This window comes from Chlamydotis macqueenii, chromosome Z (genome assembly GCF_036417535.1).
Source record: "Chlamydotis macqueenii isolate bChlMac1 chromosome Z, bChlMac1.mat, whole genome shotgun sequence".
Lineage (NCBI taxonomy): Eukaryota > Metazoa > Chordata > Aves > Otidiformes > Otididae > Chlamydotis > Chlamydotis macqueenii.
Window position 1 is genome coordinate 82,442,060 of NC_141593.1, and position 18,985 is coordinate 82,461,044.

Sequence of the window (18,985 nt, forward strand, 5' to 3'; positions counted from 1 at the left end):
CGGAGGGCAATCGGCCCTGGAGGTGCTCAGGCTCTCTGCACCCAAATGACCACTGCTGCCTCAGCCAGCTCTCGGCTTTCCCCGGAGCAGCCCTGCCTGAGTGCATCCCTTTCCTGGCCTGGTCTGCACAGGCACCTCACCCTCTTCATCAGCCCCTCCTAGGGCGCCGGCCCGGGCAGAGGCGCTCACCGCCCGCTGAGCCCAGGCCCGGGCAGGGAGCAGGCGGGGAAGCGGCAGAGGCAGCAGCGCGCTGGCGGGGAAGCCAGGCCGACCGGGGATTTGCGTCCTGCGCGCTCCCTCCATGCTCCTCTCCCCTGGGACGTTCCTCCGGGCCCGCGCCCTTTCTGGTCCGCCGCTGCGGCTTCCTGCCGGCCCGGGAGGGCCTGGACCCCCGGAGAGGGGAGGCAGCGGAGACCTCCCCGCACGCCTTGGGCAGAGTAACGCGCCCGATGCTCGGCAGCTTCTCCTCAACGTCCCGCTGCCACCGCGCAGGGCCAGGCACCCGAGCACCGCCGCCGCCCTCCCGCCCCGGGCCCGGTCCGGCGCTGCCGCGGGTCTCCGCGAGGGCCGGGAAGGCGGCGGGGCCCGCGGGCAGGGCGGTGCGGGGAGCACCCACCTCCGCCACCGCCTGCGGCCCGGCCAGGGCGGGACCTCCGCGGCCCCCACGCCCTCCGCGCCTTCCGCCCCCTCCGCGCCCCTCGGCGCCCGGAGCCGGCAGCCCCGCCCCCCGCCCCGGCCCCGCCCCCCGCCCGGGGCGGGGCCCAGGTGGCCGCGGGTGGGGGGGGCAGGGCGGGACGCGGCGCCACGCGCCCGCGTGACGGCAGCGGGGCGTGCCCGGAAGCACGGGGCCGGCGGGCGGGGCGCAGCGCCGCCACTTCCTGCTCGGCGTGTCCCGGCGCGGCCGGCAGTGAGTACGCGAGCGGCGTCGGCAGCGCCCGCCCGGCCCCCACATCCCCCCGCCTCCGCGCCCCTCTCCCAGCGCGGCCCCGGCCGCTGCCCCCGGCCCGGCCGCGCCGCTCCCAGCCGGCCCGGCCCGGCCCGGCCCGGCCCGGCCCTTCCGCCCCGGCGCGCCCGCCGGGCCCCGCCGCCTGCCCGGGAAGGCCGCCCCGCCTGATCCCCCTTCCGCCGCCGTACCCACGGGGGTCTCTGCCTTGGGTGCCCGGCCCGGCGCCGGTGCGGCCTGCCCCTCCGGTTCGGCCGCTCCCCGAACACGCGTGTCACGCCCGTCCGCCACGCGCGGCCCGCGGCGGCGCTGGGCTCCGTCCGCCGCCAGCCCCCCGCCCCCGGCAGCTGCGAGCCGCTGCCGCCGTGCCCCTGCGTGTCTGTGGCTGCAGCGTGTCCCGCGCCTCCCGGCGGCGGCGGCCCCGGGCTCCGGCCGGTGCTGCCTGAGCGGGCTCGGTGCCGTGGCGTGGGGCGACCCCGAGCAGCGGGGCGGCCAGCGGCGGGCCCGTGTCCCGAGTCCTCGCCTTCTCCCGCCTGCGGCTCCAGGTGCCCGGGAGCCGGTCACAGGGCCAAATTCAGTCCAAGGGAAAGCAAGAAAACGTTTGCACAGTTACTGTTAAACACCATTCTGAAAATTGCTGAGGGGAGGACAGCCTTCCAAAAGACTTGAAGTAAATGTCAAATGTTTTGTTATTTTCCAGGGTTTGGGTGTAGAAGATATATTCCTGTGATCTCCTGAAGGTATAGCTTGTCACTAGGAAAACATTTACCTCTTCTCCAAAGCTTCTTTTCTCTCCTCTACACTTATTTGCACTGTATTTAAAGAAAGTACAGAAAAGAAACGTTTTCTCAAACACACAGCAAATTGTCCTAAGAACGCATTTTACCTCTCGGCATCAAGCAACGCAAGTTATCCTTGGAAGGAATGAGTAACAAAGTGTAGCCAAAAATAATTACTGGCAAATGTCTCTATCAGATCAGCTTTATGGTGCTGTCTACCCTTTTCCTGGCTACCTGAAACTGAGAGGACAGGTGCAGTACGAACTTGTCAGGGTTTGCTTCCTGAAAACCGAGGGGGTGGCTGCCCTGGAATTTAGCTTGCGACAGCTGTTCTTACACGTGTCTCTGTGAGGACATTTCTACTCGAGATTGAGCACATCGGTGCAGGGAGTGTCTAAGGGCCGCACATCTCACCTTGGGTGGTAAAGGAAAATTGTTTTTCTCGCCTGCTTTGAGCACAGCTTGGTTATTCCCCTAGGCCAAAATGAGATCTGTATTACACCTGGCACCGAAACACCATACAGGTGAAGAAAAAAACTCTCCCCTGGCATTGATAATAAGCATATTTATTTCAAAGAAGAACCCGTTCAGATTTGACACTTGCATACTTTTGTAGGGTAGCAAGAAGAACAGAGACGTGATTTTCATTTTGGTGCTATGCTTCATGACAATAATTTTGATTGCTTGTCTCTTATGAAATAGAGGTATGCTACTCCTGCTGAGGGGTATAAAAGCAGTAACAGCAGCCAAAGTGAAAGATTTCACTTAACTGCATTTGAACATTTAAGTTCTTTGTCAGTTTCATGTTGGTTGGACTAACTAGAAAGCAGAGAAAAGGTCTAGTCTGCACACAGCCATAAAGTCTGCTGATGTCTGCGACCATTCTGGTGTCTGAACCTCTGTTCTCGTAGATACTTGTAGTTTTAGGAAGTTGTTGGTAATTTCCTCAAAAGAGCTTTCTTTTCCATTTTACTGTTGTTCCTGTCTGTAACAGAGATTCTGATGATAGGGTTATGCTTTGTCTTCACCTCCTAAGACAGCAGAGAATACATTTGTTGCTGTACTTTCAATGCAGCCTTTGTCGTAAAGTGTCAGATTTGACACTACTGCAAAGATCCAGCAGAGAGCAAGAAAAATAAGGCAACATTTGGAATTCACTGGTGATTTGTGGTGGGAATAGTACAGATGTCTGAAAAGTTGTATTTGCAGAAGATGAAAAAGTAATCTTTTTTTGCAATTCATTTTTTCTTTGTTTGAGAGTTTTTTCTTTCAAGAAATCTCAGAATTTGAAGTTAAGTAGAATGCCTATTTCAAGTGGCAGGAGGAAGAAAGAAAAACGTTACTGTGTGAGCTCTGAAAGATTTTAGGCGTTGAAAAACTAAGAGCAGTGGAAGTAATGAAGTTAAGCAGAGGAAGGGAGGAGTTGGTAGGGAGACAAGGTATTTCACATGCAGGAACGCATGGCAAGGACTGGCCTGGGCATCTTACTGCACGTATGTTACACCTGAGTGTCCCAGACGGCTTCAGAGTTTTGGCTGAGGATGTAGCTGCCTGCATGCAACTTGAAAATTTCTGCGTGTGTTCCGATGACCTAGGTTGTGCTCTCTCTCCTTCCCACTGTGCTGTGCTGCCAACTTTTGTTACTTTATCAAGTGGGGAATGCTGTTTTTTTAGAGTGGATGAAAAGTGCTGGCAGGCAGTCTTTGTAAATGATCTGGGAAGACGATCTGCCATTTCTACCCACAGCCGTCTGGAGTTTTGTTTGGAAATGGTTAAAAGAAATTCAGATAACTGGGATTTTAATATTTCTTTTAGTAACATTATTAGCCTCTCACCTGTACTGTTCTTACTTAGGGCCTACCAGAGAGGCAGTCAAGTACTGTTGAGGAAAATTGTGCTCTGTGTTCAGGTAGCCGTGGGATTCCTCTTGATGAAGGGACGGGGTTCTCCCATGGCCTAGGGTTTGAAGCTTGGTTTGTTTTAAAGTGAGGCATGCTGGTTCCAAGGTATGATGTATCAGTGTGTTATGCTCTCTGCAGCCCGTATTACCTACAAAATCAGCTAGTCTGGGCAGCACTATTATTTTTAATGTGGCTTTCACACTCAGACATGAGGGAGGTCTTTGTCATAGCCTAGCTGGTAGCAAAAAGGATGATTGCCCACAGTCTAAACCTTTCACTGGTGAAAGGAGATCTGAATTGCTGAAGACTGCCAGTCAGATACGCCCTTCTCTGTTTGAGTATCAATGTGAATACAGAAAGAGGCTGCTTCACTTTGACTCTGAAAACGAGCAAAACTTTATCTGTCAAGCTGCTCTTCCCTCTCCTAGAAGCAGTGGTTTTGTCTGCTTTGATGCCAAGCAGGTCTTTCTCACTCTGCGGCTAAGAGTGGGGCATAGTTATTACCTAGCTTGAGGATGGGGAACAGTGGAACTAGATATCTTCAGACTGCTTTGTGATGCTGATGTTCGATGTTTCTCATTTCCCAGTGGCCTGCTATACATGCTGAGCAAGAGGAAGAGCACTTTGTCGTTCCAGTCGTGTGTGGACCTGGGAAGAGGAGGAGCCATTGTTTTACCTGAGCTTCTGGGGAAGACAGATCAAAGTAAGGGTAGTGCCGTGCTGCCTCTTCTTACTCTTGTCTTCGTTGTGAAGTGTCTGTGAGTCAGCTCCTTGGGCGCTCTTTGGCACTCTTGTTCAGCTGCATGTTTTCAGCAATGATCATACGCTTACTTTGTGTAACCTTTTCCAGTGGGTAACAGAACGAGAAGGAAAGAGCGCTTGAATTAAGTTGGCTTTTTGAATATCGCTAAAATTGTGACATGCTTCAGGGGGATTCTTTCATTTCCTACATTCCTGAAGGTCTCTTTTCTCATGCCCCATAACCACAGATTAATACTGTAAATGTGCTTGATTGGAGCCAGCTCTGCTTTATTCTCACCCTGTCGATGGGCAAAGGTTAAAACCTGTATGAAAGGGTTCCCCCATGTAAAGCTGAGGGAAATGTTTAAATATGGGTGCTTCATTTGGTCTATCAGGTGCTTTTCTGTCTTTTTTTTTTTTTTTTTACTGCCTACAACCATTCAGGTGACCAGCATTTTACTTTTTCCTCCTATCTATAGCATCCAAACCTTGATACTGGTATAAAATAGGTTTATTGTGTCTATTATCACCAAGTTCTGACCACGTTCTTTCCTATTTTACGTGGCATAATAGATATTATATTTACCTAAGAACCCAGAAGAGAGAGGCAGAGTCTAGCAGATCCGGATATATCCACGTTGTCCTTGGGCTATTGCTGCACGTGTTGTGCTGCTAAGCAGAGTTATGTATTGGCAGATGTAAAAGCTTCCAGGAGGCTATAGTGTGGACAGGAGAGCTTTTAAAACAGATCCTGGAACCTCCACCTGCTAAGTTTTAGGACTGTATTCGTAGATTAGAAATCAGCTTGAGTGTATTAGGAGACAGTGGAGCTGAGCACATGCGTGCATGAGTAGGGTTCTGATGGTCTCTGGGTGCGATTTCGGCTGGTGATGACCAAAGTGCCTTCTTCAGCTGTGCAAATGAGATTGAATGATGTATGCTGATCTACTGGAAACTTTAACAGAAAAGCATACCGTGTATGGATTGTCAGAAAGCATTGTATTTTCCTGCCTGTGTGTTCATGGTTTGTGTCATTCTGCTTTGTTTATTTTTGTGGAAAAAGAGTTTTCTTCTTTAGTTGGACTCCTGGTATAAGAGGAATACAAATGAGGTCAAATCTATCATGATTAGGGAAGGACTCTTGCAGGGTGTGCACAGAAAGCTGTCATGATAACAGCCTTTGGGTTTTTGAAATACTGTCATCGTACCAATTACTTATGTCCAAAGCTTCCAAATCCAAGTTTTTGTACTTGTGTATCAGTATGTGAATTTAAACAATACCATGCCACCGCCTTCCACAACTGAAAAACCGCACTCCATGTAACAGTTTTCATGTCTAAAAAAGCATGTTGGCTTCCCTAGGGGTAACTGTAACACAGAAATAAAGGCAGACTTTTCAGAGTAAGTATTCCCTTTCCTCTTCTCCGTGCATCATGTGGTCATGTAAATGTGTCATGGAAATTCACAAAAATTAAATTGGATGAGGTGATAAACTCAAACAGGATTTATGTCTAACAAATTGATAACAAATTCAAACTTAGGTTTAATTTTAACTAAAATTGCTTTAAGACTCCAGTATCATTAATAATCCACAGGTTTTGAAATGTCACTCTGGAATTAATACTGCTCTCAGGAATTCTGATGATTCTCGTAGTTCAGCCCCAATCAGGACCAGACTATGCAGTCTCTCTCTCACCCCCCCACCCTCCGAGAGAACAGGGGGAGTTGATATAAGAAAAATGGCTTGAGGTTTGATATAAGGGCGGGGAGAAATCCTTAAAGTTACCGTCACGGGCAAAACAGACTCGACGTGGGGAAAACTGTTCATTTATTACTAAAACTAGCAGGATAATGAGACAGAAAACAAGACAACCTCCCCCCACCCCTCCCTCTTCCCGGGCTTAACATTATCTCTACCACCTTCCCCCCTGAGCGGCACGGGGGGGAAGAGGGAATGGGGGTCGCGGTCAGTTCATCACACGTTGTTTTACACCGCTACTTTGTCTTTGGGGGAAGAACTCCTCACATTCCTCCCCTGCTCCAGGGGAGGGTGGGGTCCCTCCCACGGGCCACAGCCCTTTGTGAAACTGCTCCGGCGTGGGTCATCTCTTCCACGGGGTGCAGTCCCTCTAGAACAGCTGTCCCAGCGGGCCCTCCACGGGCCACAGCCTCCTTCGGGCATCCACCTGCCCCGGCGTGGGGTCCTCCATAGGCTGCAGGGGGATCTCTGCCCCTCCGTGGCCTCCACAGGCTGCAGGGGGACAGCCGGCCTCACCATGGGCTGCAACCCGGGCTGCAGGGGAATTCTGGCCAGGAGCAGCATTACTGCTCCCCCTCCTTCTGCACTGCCCTTGGCGTCTGCAGCCGTTCCTCTCACAAGAAAAGTTCTTCACAACAGGCAGACAGATGCCTCTCAGAATCTCCTCAGATCTTATTCACATCTCATCTCCTCTCCACTTCTCTCAGCCGGGCCGGGCCGAGTCGGGCCCAGTCGGCTGCCCAGCGGGAGGCCAGAGGGTGAGGCCTGCAAGGCCGACAAGGTTCGCGCCTCCCCCTGTCTGCCCCCGCTCAGCTCCTTCACGTCATCTCTTCTCTTTTTTTTTTCCTGTTTTCCCCTTCTTAAATACGTTATTGCAGAGGTGTTATCACGGAACATTCTGCTACTAATTGGCTCGGCCTTGGCCAGCAGCAGGCCCGCCCTAGGCCCGGCCGAGTCCACTGAACAAAGGGGAAACTTCCAGCAGCTTCCTACAGAAGCTGCCACCCTAGGCCCCCCCTCACCAAACAAAACCAGAACATGATCTCAAATGCACAATCACTCCTTCCCAAAGGGAGGGCTCTCAGCCTCAAAGAGTTTCCTTAGGTGGTGTCCCAGCCTAAGGGGAGAGTCCCTGGCTGCAGAGCCGCTGCTCCGAGGCGGACTGGCTCCAGCTCACCCTCCGGCAGGGCTCCATTTATACCCCAGTCGAATCTGATCTGCAGTCAGATTCTCACTGGCTGAAGACTCAACTTTACAACACACATGGTACTGGAAGCTTCCTAGCTTCAGCTGGTGTACCTGCCACACAATGAGAAAACGGTCCCATGAATTAGGCAAAGTAAGTTCAGAATGCCTTTGGGAGTAGGTAGGGAACTCTGGAGACACTCACCGTTGGGTTGAGATCGCAGGATAGTTGAGATTGGAAGGAACCTCCGGTCATTGTCTCGTCCAGCGCATTGACTCAGAGCAGGGTGACCTAGAAGAGTTTGCTCAGGGTCATGTCCAGGATTTTGAACATCTTCAAGGATGGAGGCTCCACAGCCTTTCTGTTCCTATGTTTGAATGGAATTTCCCGTATTTTGTATTTTGCGTCTCATCATGTTGCTGGACACTACTTGGAAGAGCCTGTCTCTGCGTTATTTACTCCCCCCTCCCATCAGGTACTTGTGTACATTGATAAGATTCACCAGAGCCTCCTCTTCTTGAGGATGAACAGTCCCAGCTGTCTCAGCCTGGCCTCACGTGACAGATGCTCCAGTCCCTCAGTCGTTTTAGTGGTTGTTTGCCGCACTCACTCCAGTATGCCCATCTTTTCCATTACTGGAGAGGCCAGAGCTGTACACAGCACTCCAGATGTGGTTCTGTGAGCGCTGACTAGAGAGGGAGGATAACCTCAGGAACTCAAGTTGCTTTTTGTCCCCAAAGTGTATTGGCTTATGGGCAACATTTCCCATCCCCTGGTCCTTTTTTGCAAACCCACTTTCCAGGCAGGGGGCCCCCAGCCCGTCTCCTTCCCAGGGGCAGGACTTGTCATTTACCTTCGTTGACCTTCGTGAGGATCCTCTCTGCCCACTTCTCCAGCCCGCTGAGGTACCTCTGAATGGAAGCACGACCATCTGGTGTATCAGCCACTCCTGCCAATTTTGCATCACCTGCAAACTTGCTGAGGGTGCACTCTGTTCCATCAGACAGCGCTTACAGGGTATTTGTTTAAAAAGCAGTATTGCTGAGTACATGAGAAGGGAAATTGGGGCCTTAGTCCTAAATCCACCAAAAAGGCCATTAAGGGTTGTAGGTAATTACTGCTTAGCTGGTGGCAGTACAGAGATGTCCTACCTGACAGTGAGCTGGGCAGACTCTGCTTGCAGGTGTGCCTCCCTCAGGTCCGAGAGCACTGCGGTTGCACTTCCATGGCATTGTAACTCAGTTCATCAGTCCTGGTGGGACAATGTGACATGTTGGCTTGTGTGAAGGCTGCAGACTTGTATACTACCTTTACTATTCTTCTTTTTTTTTTGTGCTACCTTCAGCCCTGAGCTTGTGCAGAGTGTGTCTGGGTGCTTCTGTATCATAGCCCTAGCGCTTCTCATCACAGGGTTAAATTCTGAAGCACCAGTCCAGGTGACTCTGCAGGCAGCAAGTTACTTCTGTGAAACATTGCTGAATGTTCCTTCCCTGCCCTTTCAGGTGTATACGTAAGATGTTACTTAGTAAAACAAGTTGCAAAGTGCCCAGAATTAATAGTAGTTAGCAGAATGATCAAAACTTGGATTCAGACACTGATTTGCTTCCCGATCCATGCAGGTACCCTGGTTTTGAACCTAGGATGGAGAGGAGCTGTGGAAGCTGAGGGCACATGAAGTACAGCTTTCAGAAGCCAAAGTAGCTGAGGTTAAAGTAGTTAAGATTAAACAAGATGCACCCTTAAGGAGCTTTTGCTGTTACGGATTTGAGCATCGATGGCTGTAGCTGTTAAGTCTGCTCAAGTTTTGTCTTCTGTATGCAGACCTCTGTGACTAACCTTAGCAATTTCAGAAAGACCAAAAGTATCATTTGAAGGATGGTTTTGGGCATATATCCATGACCATTCTGATATAACCTTTTGGTTTTTCGTAGGTTCAGACTATTCGCTTTCCAGAATGTTTGTTGGCTATGAAGATGACGAGAGTACTGAAGTATATGAAGATGAACTTTATCACGAGGAGTCATCCAGCGAGCAGAGTGTTGATAGTGAGGTGGAATTCCATCTCTACAGCCAGATTCACTATTCCCAAAATCTTGGAGAAGTCAGCGCATTGGAAATGGATGAAGAAGCTGATGTTGCAGGAGTCACGGGTCATAGTTCAGTTCTAACTCAGGCACAGTATGAAGACAAGGAAATCACTGAATTCATTGATCATGGTGTTCAGGTTTCTGATGACCCTGAGATCATCGTCTTGTCTGATACACCAGATGAAGACAGTGTTTACAAAAGCAAAGCAAAGAAGTCAAAATGCTTTTTAGCTCAAGGTAAAATACGCATCCCTCCAGGATCTTCCACACCAAATCATGCCGAAGCTGCTGGATATAATACCTTGTATCCTGCTGGATCAGGCACAGACATTTCAAGGCAAAGGAGACGTGCTAGCGGGAAGCTTAGCCCAGTTAGTTCTGCTGGAGCTCATGCCACCCAAGAGGTGTTGGTAATAGATGATAGCTCGGACGAGGAGAGCTTGCTATCTGAAAATGATCACGTCGAGACCTGGATGCTTTTGGGAGCGGGTGCAGATGACAGAGATAAAGATATAATGTTGAACGTTGAAGGCTGTGCAACTCCTGTCAGCGAAGGTTAGTACTTTTTTTAATCGCTTGTTAATTCTTCTGTATGTAGGAGGATTTATCTGCAACAATACTGATGTCAACGTTTGAAAAGAAAGATAGAAAGCAAATTGGAGTGCATAATGATGGGTGCAAAACTATGAGGAAGGAAATAGCCACTTATTTATACTATTGCAATACCATTATTTCAGTAGTGTTATCTATGGAAAGGCAGCATTTTTGCTGGCAGAAATTTAAAAGTAGTATCAGACTGATTAACATTGTGAACTTTACAACTTTCCTGTGTGTTTTGTATTCCTAAGAACATATAAGAAGTTGGGGGTGGGGGGTAGAGTGCGGAGATAGGCGGGATGAAATAAAGAGGAAATACAACAATTTTTTATTGTAAGCAAAGCAAGTAGAAAACAACACACTAAAGAAAATCAGAGATAGGAACTGTATAACAATGAAAAGTTTTCTGAGAAGTGCTACAGAGTAGGAAAGTAATCTGCGCTCATAACCCCAGGCGCAGTGTCATTCCACTTTTCCTGTGATGGGATTTCTGCCCCTGCCCCTGTCTGTCTTGCCTCATTGCCCCTCGGCGGTGCAGACACTCGTGCTTGTAAACGCTTTGCTGTGTGCCAGACCAGAGAAGTTACAGCTCAGGAAAGGGATGAACTTAACAGGAGAGGGCAAGGAACGGAGGGGAAACCTTCTGCGCTGGTTCCCCTTCCAGAAGCCGATTCTGTAACCTTCAAGAGTGTGGCAGTTTGCGCTGTTGATCCGAAATTTACTGTAACTTCTGGTATGGATTCTGCACTGAATAATGCAGAGAGATGCCCAGCCGCTAAGAATAACATCTGACATTTTGGTATTTTGCAAAATATTCCTCCACGTTACTGCACAGAAAGTTAGTAAATGTGGTGGTTAGCACAGCGGATTTTAGATACCCCTTTATAGTAATCATGCTGTGTAATACATACGCTGTCACCAGCAACTAAAAACACTGTTAGACGATCGGCTGTGCTGTGTTCTTGCCCACCGGTTTCCTGGCCCACAAAGATCTTTTCCAGGAACAGCGTCCCCTGCCAGTCTGAGGGAAACCCTGCCTGAGAAAAGGCTGCTTCCCTGGCAAGGCTAGCCAGATCAGCTGCCGCACTGGGGACCTTTGCAAAACCATAATTTTACTTGGTGCACATGTAAATTACGAGGGTTTGGGTGTAAAGAAACAGAATGTTCTGCAGCGCTGATCTGCAGGCTGGCGCTCGTGAAGCTCTTCCTCAGGGTGGCTGTGTAAGCAGCGCTGCGGTTCACATGCTGCTACTAAGCTCTTTGAGAGGAGAAAGCTGAGAAATGGTCTTTGCCTTCTTCTCTGGTAAAACACCTGTTTCTTTCCCGTAAATGTCAAATAACTTTTTGCTTAGCGTTGTTCTTGTGTATGTGTTTGCAGAGCTGTCCATAGGGCATTGCTAAACAGACCATAGTGTGCACTCGATCTCAGGTGGTTGATTAAAGACGCTGGTGTGCTTGCCCACGCCTTGGAGATTTAAGAGATGCTTTCCCTATTCGCAGTGCGGTGCCAGAAGAGAGGCAGAGCGTTCAGTTGCCATGCCAGAACCCCAGCAGCCATGTTATATTTGGAATTTACGTATTTTTTTCCTCCCTGTAAATCTTTTAAAATGCAGTTTCTAAGAATTTTAACTTGAAGTTGCTAAATTTCATTAATAACTTTCTTTTTGTATTTTCATATCCTGTCCTCTTCTTTGAAACAAAAGCTACTTAGCTTGTCTTTTTCCTAAATTACTCTGCCTGTTTGGGCGCAAATGTCTGGGGCCATGTGGTGGTGACTGCTGTAACAATGATGCAGTTTGTGCCTAGTGCAGTTACTACATTTTCTAGGCAGAGTCGGTTTTTCTCATAACTGCTGGGCAGGCAAATGACCTGCAGTTAGGTTTCTTTTGTTTGGTTTACTCTGTGTATCTCCTTGGATTTATGTACCAAAATTGCTGATGGTAGTGCTAAAGATTGCCCCCGAGAACAGAAGACAGAAAAATGTTTAAACAGTGCTTGAGACTTCAAGCATATTTCAAAATGACATATACACATTTTGGAAAGTATTCTGTAACTAATTTATCGTAGTGATTATGCTTACTAGGTGTAACGTGAAAATGAAAATTCACATCTTTTTCTCTGTGCTCTTCTAAAGAATGTGTGCCGGTGCTAACCGAGACAGACTGGTAAAAATCACTATGGGAGGTTAATGTCAGGAGGCAGTTTCACTAACTTACGGTGTGTTTTTGTAACAAATGGAATAACATTTCTTACTCATATACATACTCATAGGTGTTGACAGTAAGCAAGCCACGTTCAAAGCAAGTAACAGGAGCAGAAATTTCCTGCACTGTATTAATTTGTCATACTGTTAGAACTAAAATTGTTTTATTTAATGTAGGCGATGTAAACATTTTTTGAGATGCTTGAATGAGAAGTCAAAGACAGTTACACAAGAGGCTCATAAATATAAGTGTTCTTCTCCGACTCTGATTTTTATTCTCAAGGCTATGTCAAACCTCCTCAAAACCCCTTCTTGCGCCTTGCCTCACAGCCGTAGCAGTTTTGCCAAAAGCAGCCTCGTGCCAGCAGATGTGGGACGTACAGAACATGCATCAGGCACATGAAGCCATTTGGGAGCAGATGCTAGCTGTACACACACTCTCTCTTCATTTTAGCTGTTGCCTTTCTGTGTATGTATGGCTTTGCAGAAAGACCTACCCGTTGCGCGTTTCTTCTGGGTGTGAAGGAGTTAATGCTGATCCGTTTGGATCTGCAGTGGGCAGAGCAGAGCCCCGTGCCCTGGTGCTGGCCCTGGCCCAGGCACACACCTGAGGTGGAGAGGGATCCGCAGGCTGGGCTCTGGTCAAACCCCTGGTTCTCCACTGCCTCCCAGATTCCAGTGAATGTTATTCAGGTAGCTCCAGCACACAAAGGCTTGGTTCAGCTGCTCTATTTCTAATATGTATAGTGATGGGGATGCAAAGACACAGGCTTGAAATAAATTGGTGGTGTGTATGTGTGCACGTAGTGAAAAGCCCGAACAGCATCAAAACAGTTACAGGGAACGAAAGCCATAAATCTTCCTAATGTAAAGTAACCATAATTTGTTCGTGGAGCTTACACAGCATTGTATCTCCGGCTCTACAGACTATGAAGGGCTCCTTTGCTGAAACGTAAACATAAAAATTTTAAATCTGGAGGAAGAAAGGCATTTTAAAAACGTGTGTTGGCAAATTATCATCTCGAAGATATTCTCTGCTAATTAATTTAAATTATTTTGAGACATGCACAGTTCTATTTTCAGGGTTTCTGAAGAATATGATCAAGTATTTAGGTGACTACACATGAAGTAAATCACTATTTTAGGACTTGTAGGATCAGTGAGGATGGACGTAGAGTGAAGTGACTGGTGAAGCCTTGCCCTTTCCCTTCTCCCCCAGAACTGCCTGTCACTGTGTAAATGGGATAGACCTGCCGTGACAGCGTGGTGCTGTGTCTCGTGTCCAGTTTGCTTCACATTAAACAGGGAACTGAAATGTGAATGATTCTTTGACTGTGAGAGTAGCTGGTTTTGTCAGTCATTTGATGAATCTGTTTTCATGTCTATATCCCTGAAATAGAGATGCTGAGGTTCCACTGGAGTCAGAAATAACCCCTCAAGGAAAGGAATCAGGCATATCTCCTTCTGTTAAGTCATCTGCATCTTACTTGCCTGCCCTGCTCTCGTCTAACAGCCTTATTATTTTTAATACTCTCTATAAACAAATAAGCTTTCCTGATGCCCCCCCCAGTGCAGAGAGCCTTCTCCCCACGCAGCCTTCTAGCCTCAGTCACCACCGTCTGCTGTGACACAAAGAGATGCCCCTTTGCCTTGGGAAATGAGCTCTGGTTCCTGATGGTAAATCAAGACTCACCTGTACCCTTCTGTCTTCAGCTGACATCTGGAAAATTACGGCTGGTCCACAAACACTGCTGCTCAGTACACAGCTGAAAACTTTTCCTCCCTTTCTGCCCTCTTTCCAAATGGCTTTAGAAGCCTTTCACTTTCTATTTTTCCTTGTCTAATACCACATTAAGCAAAACCGTCTTTGTCCCCGCATTTCTGTAAAATCCAGCTTTTGCTCATGCATCTGCTGGTTTCTCAGCAAGTACAGCATATTGGCAACCCTTCATTATTCACATTTCATATGAAGATGGGTACTGGCTTTCTTGTTTCACATAGAAGGATATCAGGGAAAGCACTTACCGTGCCTGTCATGACTCTGGCCCTGCTGACTGACTTTGTTATCCTGTAGTGAGATTGTGCATAGCTTGGAAGTGCAGCAGGCACTGGAATTACAGACGGTCAGCCAAGCTGACAGACAGTGACCACGCATCTGTGTGTGTTAGTTGCCCTGACCTGGTAGTCTCTGGGTTTCCTTGCATGGCATTTGGAAAAGTGCGCACTGCTGCTGCTTGTTACTTTGCAGAAAGGGTCCTACCTGCTTCACGCGGAATTTAAAAAATTGCTGTTTTGGCAAATTTAGGTCTTTGCTGTGATTTACCTGATTTTTTTAAAGGTTTAGAGTCCAGAAGAAAGTGTTCAGAGAGAATCGTTACGAACTGTACCATGTACTACTAAATGTACTGAATTCTTTTTCAGTGTCAGAGAGTCCTCCCCTCCCACCCCTTTCCTCCACTTTGCAATAAGAGTATATATGATAAGAACGTTAATCTCCTGTAGTTGGAAGTCTTTCAGCCATTCCTTCATTAAAAGCTTCCTTTTAATATATTTCCTCTCCTATGTGTAGCTCCAGTCCTAATCTCTGCACTTTTTTTTCCTCATGGCTTTTGGAAAGACCACTTTCCAAGCTGCAGCATTGATGTCCGGCCACTAAGGGGTACAAAAAACAATATATCTTCTCGCTGTTTGATCCTTTGCCCACCCAGTACATCCCTGGGAGACAACCAGCTAATGTGATCGCACTTTGGGCTTGGCAGGTGTGCGGAGTGCAATGTGTCTGGGTGGTTTTGAATCCAAAGTTTCTATAAAACAGCACATATGTACCCCGCTGGGCTCCCAGAGGGAATGGTGGCTTTCTTCTCTGCTCTGATTTTTTTCTTATTAACACAGTAGTAAGGCTTTACAAGAGCATCACTAGAGATACTGCTTCTGGTGTGAGAAGTTGCTCTTAAAAGTCACAGCCACTGCGTATCAGTCTGTCCCAGGAAAGAGCGTTACGTTCAAATGCCCTTTGTGGTCATTGCTCCCCAGCCTGCAAGCCTCATCGGATGCCCTCGTGCAGCCTCCGCAGCAGTTCTGGGCGCGTTTTTGTGACATTTGCAGACAGTGACATGGCGTGTGACAGTTTGAGCAATTCCCGTGTGTGCTGCTCAGCATGGCTGCTGCTCGGGGCCCCTTGCCTCTGCCAGCGGCAGACCCAGGACGAGGGGCCGACTCGTCTTCAGTTGGGGTGCGGTGCCTGTTTCGCTGGCGCCTGCTCCAGCCCTGGGGCACAACGGGGCTCTGTCCCAAGGACTGCACTGTGCGTTTATTCAAGCACTTTGTTCCACGCTGTGTAGAAGCCATACTTGGTATAGCTTTGGCTCTGGTCGTAACCTCAGACAAACGCAGAGCAGAAGGCTCAGAACAGAAAGCACAAAACTCAGCTGAGGCTTGTGGGGTGCTCTGAGATATTTTAAAATCTGTTTATCACATGATTGTCTAGCTATCTGAACAGGTGAAGTAATTTCTGTGTTTCCTAACAGACTGACTTGTGGAACTTGGTAAAATACAAGTATTTTTAATCTCTGTTGAAAGTAGTTACGAAAGGAAGCCCCTATCCAAGGGGCAAATCATTTCACTTCAGGCATGGGATTTTGTGTCCACTTTGACTCTTACTCTCCTGTAAAACTGCCCTGTAAAAAAAAGAAATCGTTAACATAAAATAAAGTGCAAGCTAGTATTTCAAAAGGAGTTTTTTCAGCTTTCCATTTTGGCATCCATTTCCATCTTGTTTTCCAGGTTTAGAGGTCTTGCTATGAACTGATTTTCATCCTTAGTAATCAAGTTTCTCATTTAGTGAAAGAAACCATAATAAAAATACATTTATAAAGTGAAGGGAAAAAAAAGAGATTTGAACACTTAGTGAATGAAACCATTAAAAAAATAGCTGCCAAAAATGAAATAAAGGGATTTGAAAGCTTTTTTTTTTTTGCCTCTTCCCTGCAAAATACTGTAGGAAGGCATTTTCTATTCAGCAGCAGTACCTACAGCTTATGGAGTCAAAATAGAAATAGCAGTGTCTGGTAAATTTAGCTTATTGTTTTATCGCCATCAGCCATGCTCAAAAAGGAAATACCGTTTGTTAACTATTGGTGTTTTAAATGGCTTCTTCTGGGTGTATGACTTAATTTTCTCTTAACTTTGCTGGTACTACAGGAACTATTCAAAAATCTGACCACGTCTGGTTTTTTTTCTCTCTATGCTGCTATTCAGATCCCTCAGTGTATTTTTAAATGGCGAAAAGATGTAAGCTGATTTCTAAAATGACAAAAAGTACAGTAAGTTTTGCTTTTCTTCTTTAGTTTAACCTTTCCCTTGACACCTAGTTTTCAACACAATCCTTGCAAGCAAGGTACAGCATGCTTTTGTTCCAGAGTCTTGATATTTGTAGCACCAACTTAACTTTTTCTACAAAAATATCTACAATAATTTTTTCATTTTGTTAGGCCACGGAAGAACTATTTAAAGAGCCATACTTTCCTGTACTTTATGGATGCCTGAATTGTGGAATTGCTGAATTACATTTCAGCAAAAGTTGCTTTCAAAAGTAAGAAAGACTTCTTGGTGAAAAGTAGTTTAGCAGTTAAAGTATTTTTACTATTAATACCTAATGGTATGTGCTTTTAACGTCAAAAAAACCCAGCCCCCCAAGCCCCCCAAAAGCAGGGGTTTATTTCTGGGCAGTTCTGCATGGCAGCTCACAGCACGCAGATTCCTGCGTCTCCACTCGCTGCTGCCTCTGCTCAAGGCTGGGGAGGCTGGTGGGCCGCTGCTCCGCGATGGCTGCGGGCCGTCTCACATTGGCGGCGGCCCACGTCCCCTTTCAAGGGGTGGCTTCAGCCCCCGGTGAAGCTGTCGTGCCAACGACACGCCGCCACTGGGCAGCTGGAGGGGTCGGCTGATGGAAAAGCACGCGGGAGAGACGTCTCGCTGTAGGTTTGGAAGGAGCCCACACTGGGAGCGGTGTTTGCTGGGCTGGCAGCCCGCGCACGTGGGGCTGCGCTGTCTGTCGCGGGCTGCGAAGCTGCAGCGGGGCCGGAAGCCCTCGGCTCTGCTGCTCGGGGATGGAGGGGCTTCCAGAAGAGGGTGGGAGCCCAGGGCCCTGCCCAGGCCCGCACCGGCGCCTTGCCCGTGGCTCGCGGTCGCGTCCCTCCTCCTGAGCAGAGCCAGGCGCAGGGCTGGGGGCTGCGCGCTCCCCCCCCTCAGAAGGACAAACTGAGGGAGTGGTGATGGGTCACGCCAGTTGCATGTAAAGTGGGGGCTGATGTCACTGAGTTAGATTTTTGTGGGTTTGTGTATTCACTGCCGAAACCTTCTGTCAGCTTCCTTTCCTCAGAACTGTGCCCTGCTGAACGCTCGGGCTTTTCCTGTGATCTGGGGGGCTTTCTTCTTGCCTGCGTTCGCTAGAATCTTAACATTACTTAAATGCAGTAGGTGCGTTTTGTGTGTGAGTTACTACAGCGAACGCACCCGGGAGCGGTGATAAGCAGTGGGAATCCACCTACCATGTGGAAGATACAGCACATGCATATGGATATTTTGATTAAAGAAAAAGAAGATTAATCTTCTTTACTGTGTAATGTGGATACACTCAAATCTCTTGATTATTTAAGAAAAAAAAATTAATAAAACTAATAAAGTTCCTTTGCAAATCTGAAGAGATCTAGACTGAGTATACCTGCACCCTGAGCAGGCCCTTTTATCTGTACAGATTTCTCTGCTATTGTGGACCTTAGCTCTAATTTAAATTTCCCATGGTTTTGGATTGCTGACTAGGTTTTCTGCAAGAGTGCCCATGCTTACATGGTCATATATTCTGGGTGACTTTTTCACTTTTTTTTCTCTTTTTTTTTCTGTTCTCTTGATTGTTATAGGGGGAAATTTTTTTCCACTTCTGTCATCAGTTTGATCTTTCTTCCTTGTCCCTATTTCTTTGGGTTTCTTACAGGTGGGGAGAAACTCTAATTTCGCAATTGAATTTTTGAACACTGATGGGAAACTGATTTAATCCTTCTGAAGGAGAAGTTAAAGATTTTTAAGTAATTTAACATGCAATAGAGAATATACGGAAGACAAAAGACCTCAGGGTTTACAGCAGGAAAAAGTAAAGTTTAAGTTGGGCTACAAAGGGAGGTAGATCATGCAGACATATGCGTGGAACAAGCACAGGGAAAAAAAGCTTATATTATTGAATTTTAAAACAGAATAAAAGTCTAGGGAAGGACTGATAGGAGCAACAAAATGGCTTGTTAATGCTTTATCACATGTCCTCCTGTTTATAGTAGCACCCAGTGGAAGTGTTTTTGTGCTTCGAAGCTGTGGGCAAAATTGATGTTGAGAGGAATGCAGAAAGATGGCACATACATACTTTATTTTGTGAGCCCTTGGGCTGTAATTGGCACGCTTCTAGAGAAACTGGGGCCTTCTCGCTGCGGAGGACTCACTCCATTTCCCTCTGGTTCAGACAGGATTCGCTGTGAAGGTTTGAACTGCAAGTGGGTTGAACTGCTGTGTTTTCAAAGCAGGCGCGCATACAGCACCTTAGATAGTCTGTAGGTTTCTTACTGAAGAGCAGAGAAAACTTATGCTGCGGTAGCATCACAGTGACCGTTAATTGTGTGACTCTGTTCTTTTTTAATCTGGAGGAGAGATGGAAGTAGATGCTTAGTCTATTCCAGTATCTGTGTATATGCAGGTATATATATGGAATGTCTGTAACACAGGCTAATGGGTCCTGGGACGATT

At 47.7% G+C, this 18,985-nt stretch overlaps 1 protein-coding gene across 1 annotated transcript in view; it reads left to right on the forward strand.

Moving 5' to 3' along the window:
* Window positions 1–870: 870 nt before the first annotated feature.
* The window catches only part of ZCCHC7 (zinc finger CCHC-type containing 7), a 116,595-nt gene continuing 98,480 nt past the window's right edge, over window positions 871–18,985 (forward strand). Inside the window, exons 1-4 of the mRNA XM_086770441.1 lie at window positions 871–907; window positions 1,644–1,683; window positions 4,211–4,326; window positions 9,241–9,951. Of these exons, the coding sequence (XP_086626567.1) occupies window positions 4,224–4,326; window positions 9,241–9,951 (814 nt within the window). The 5' untranslated portion in view covers window positions 871–907; window positions 1,644–1,683; window positions 4,211–4,223. The remainder of the gene's footprint in view (window positions 908–1,643; window positions 1,684–4,210; window positions 4,327–9,240; window positions 9,952–18,985) is intronic.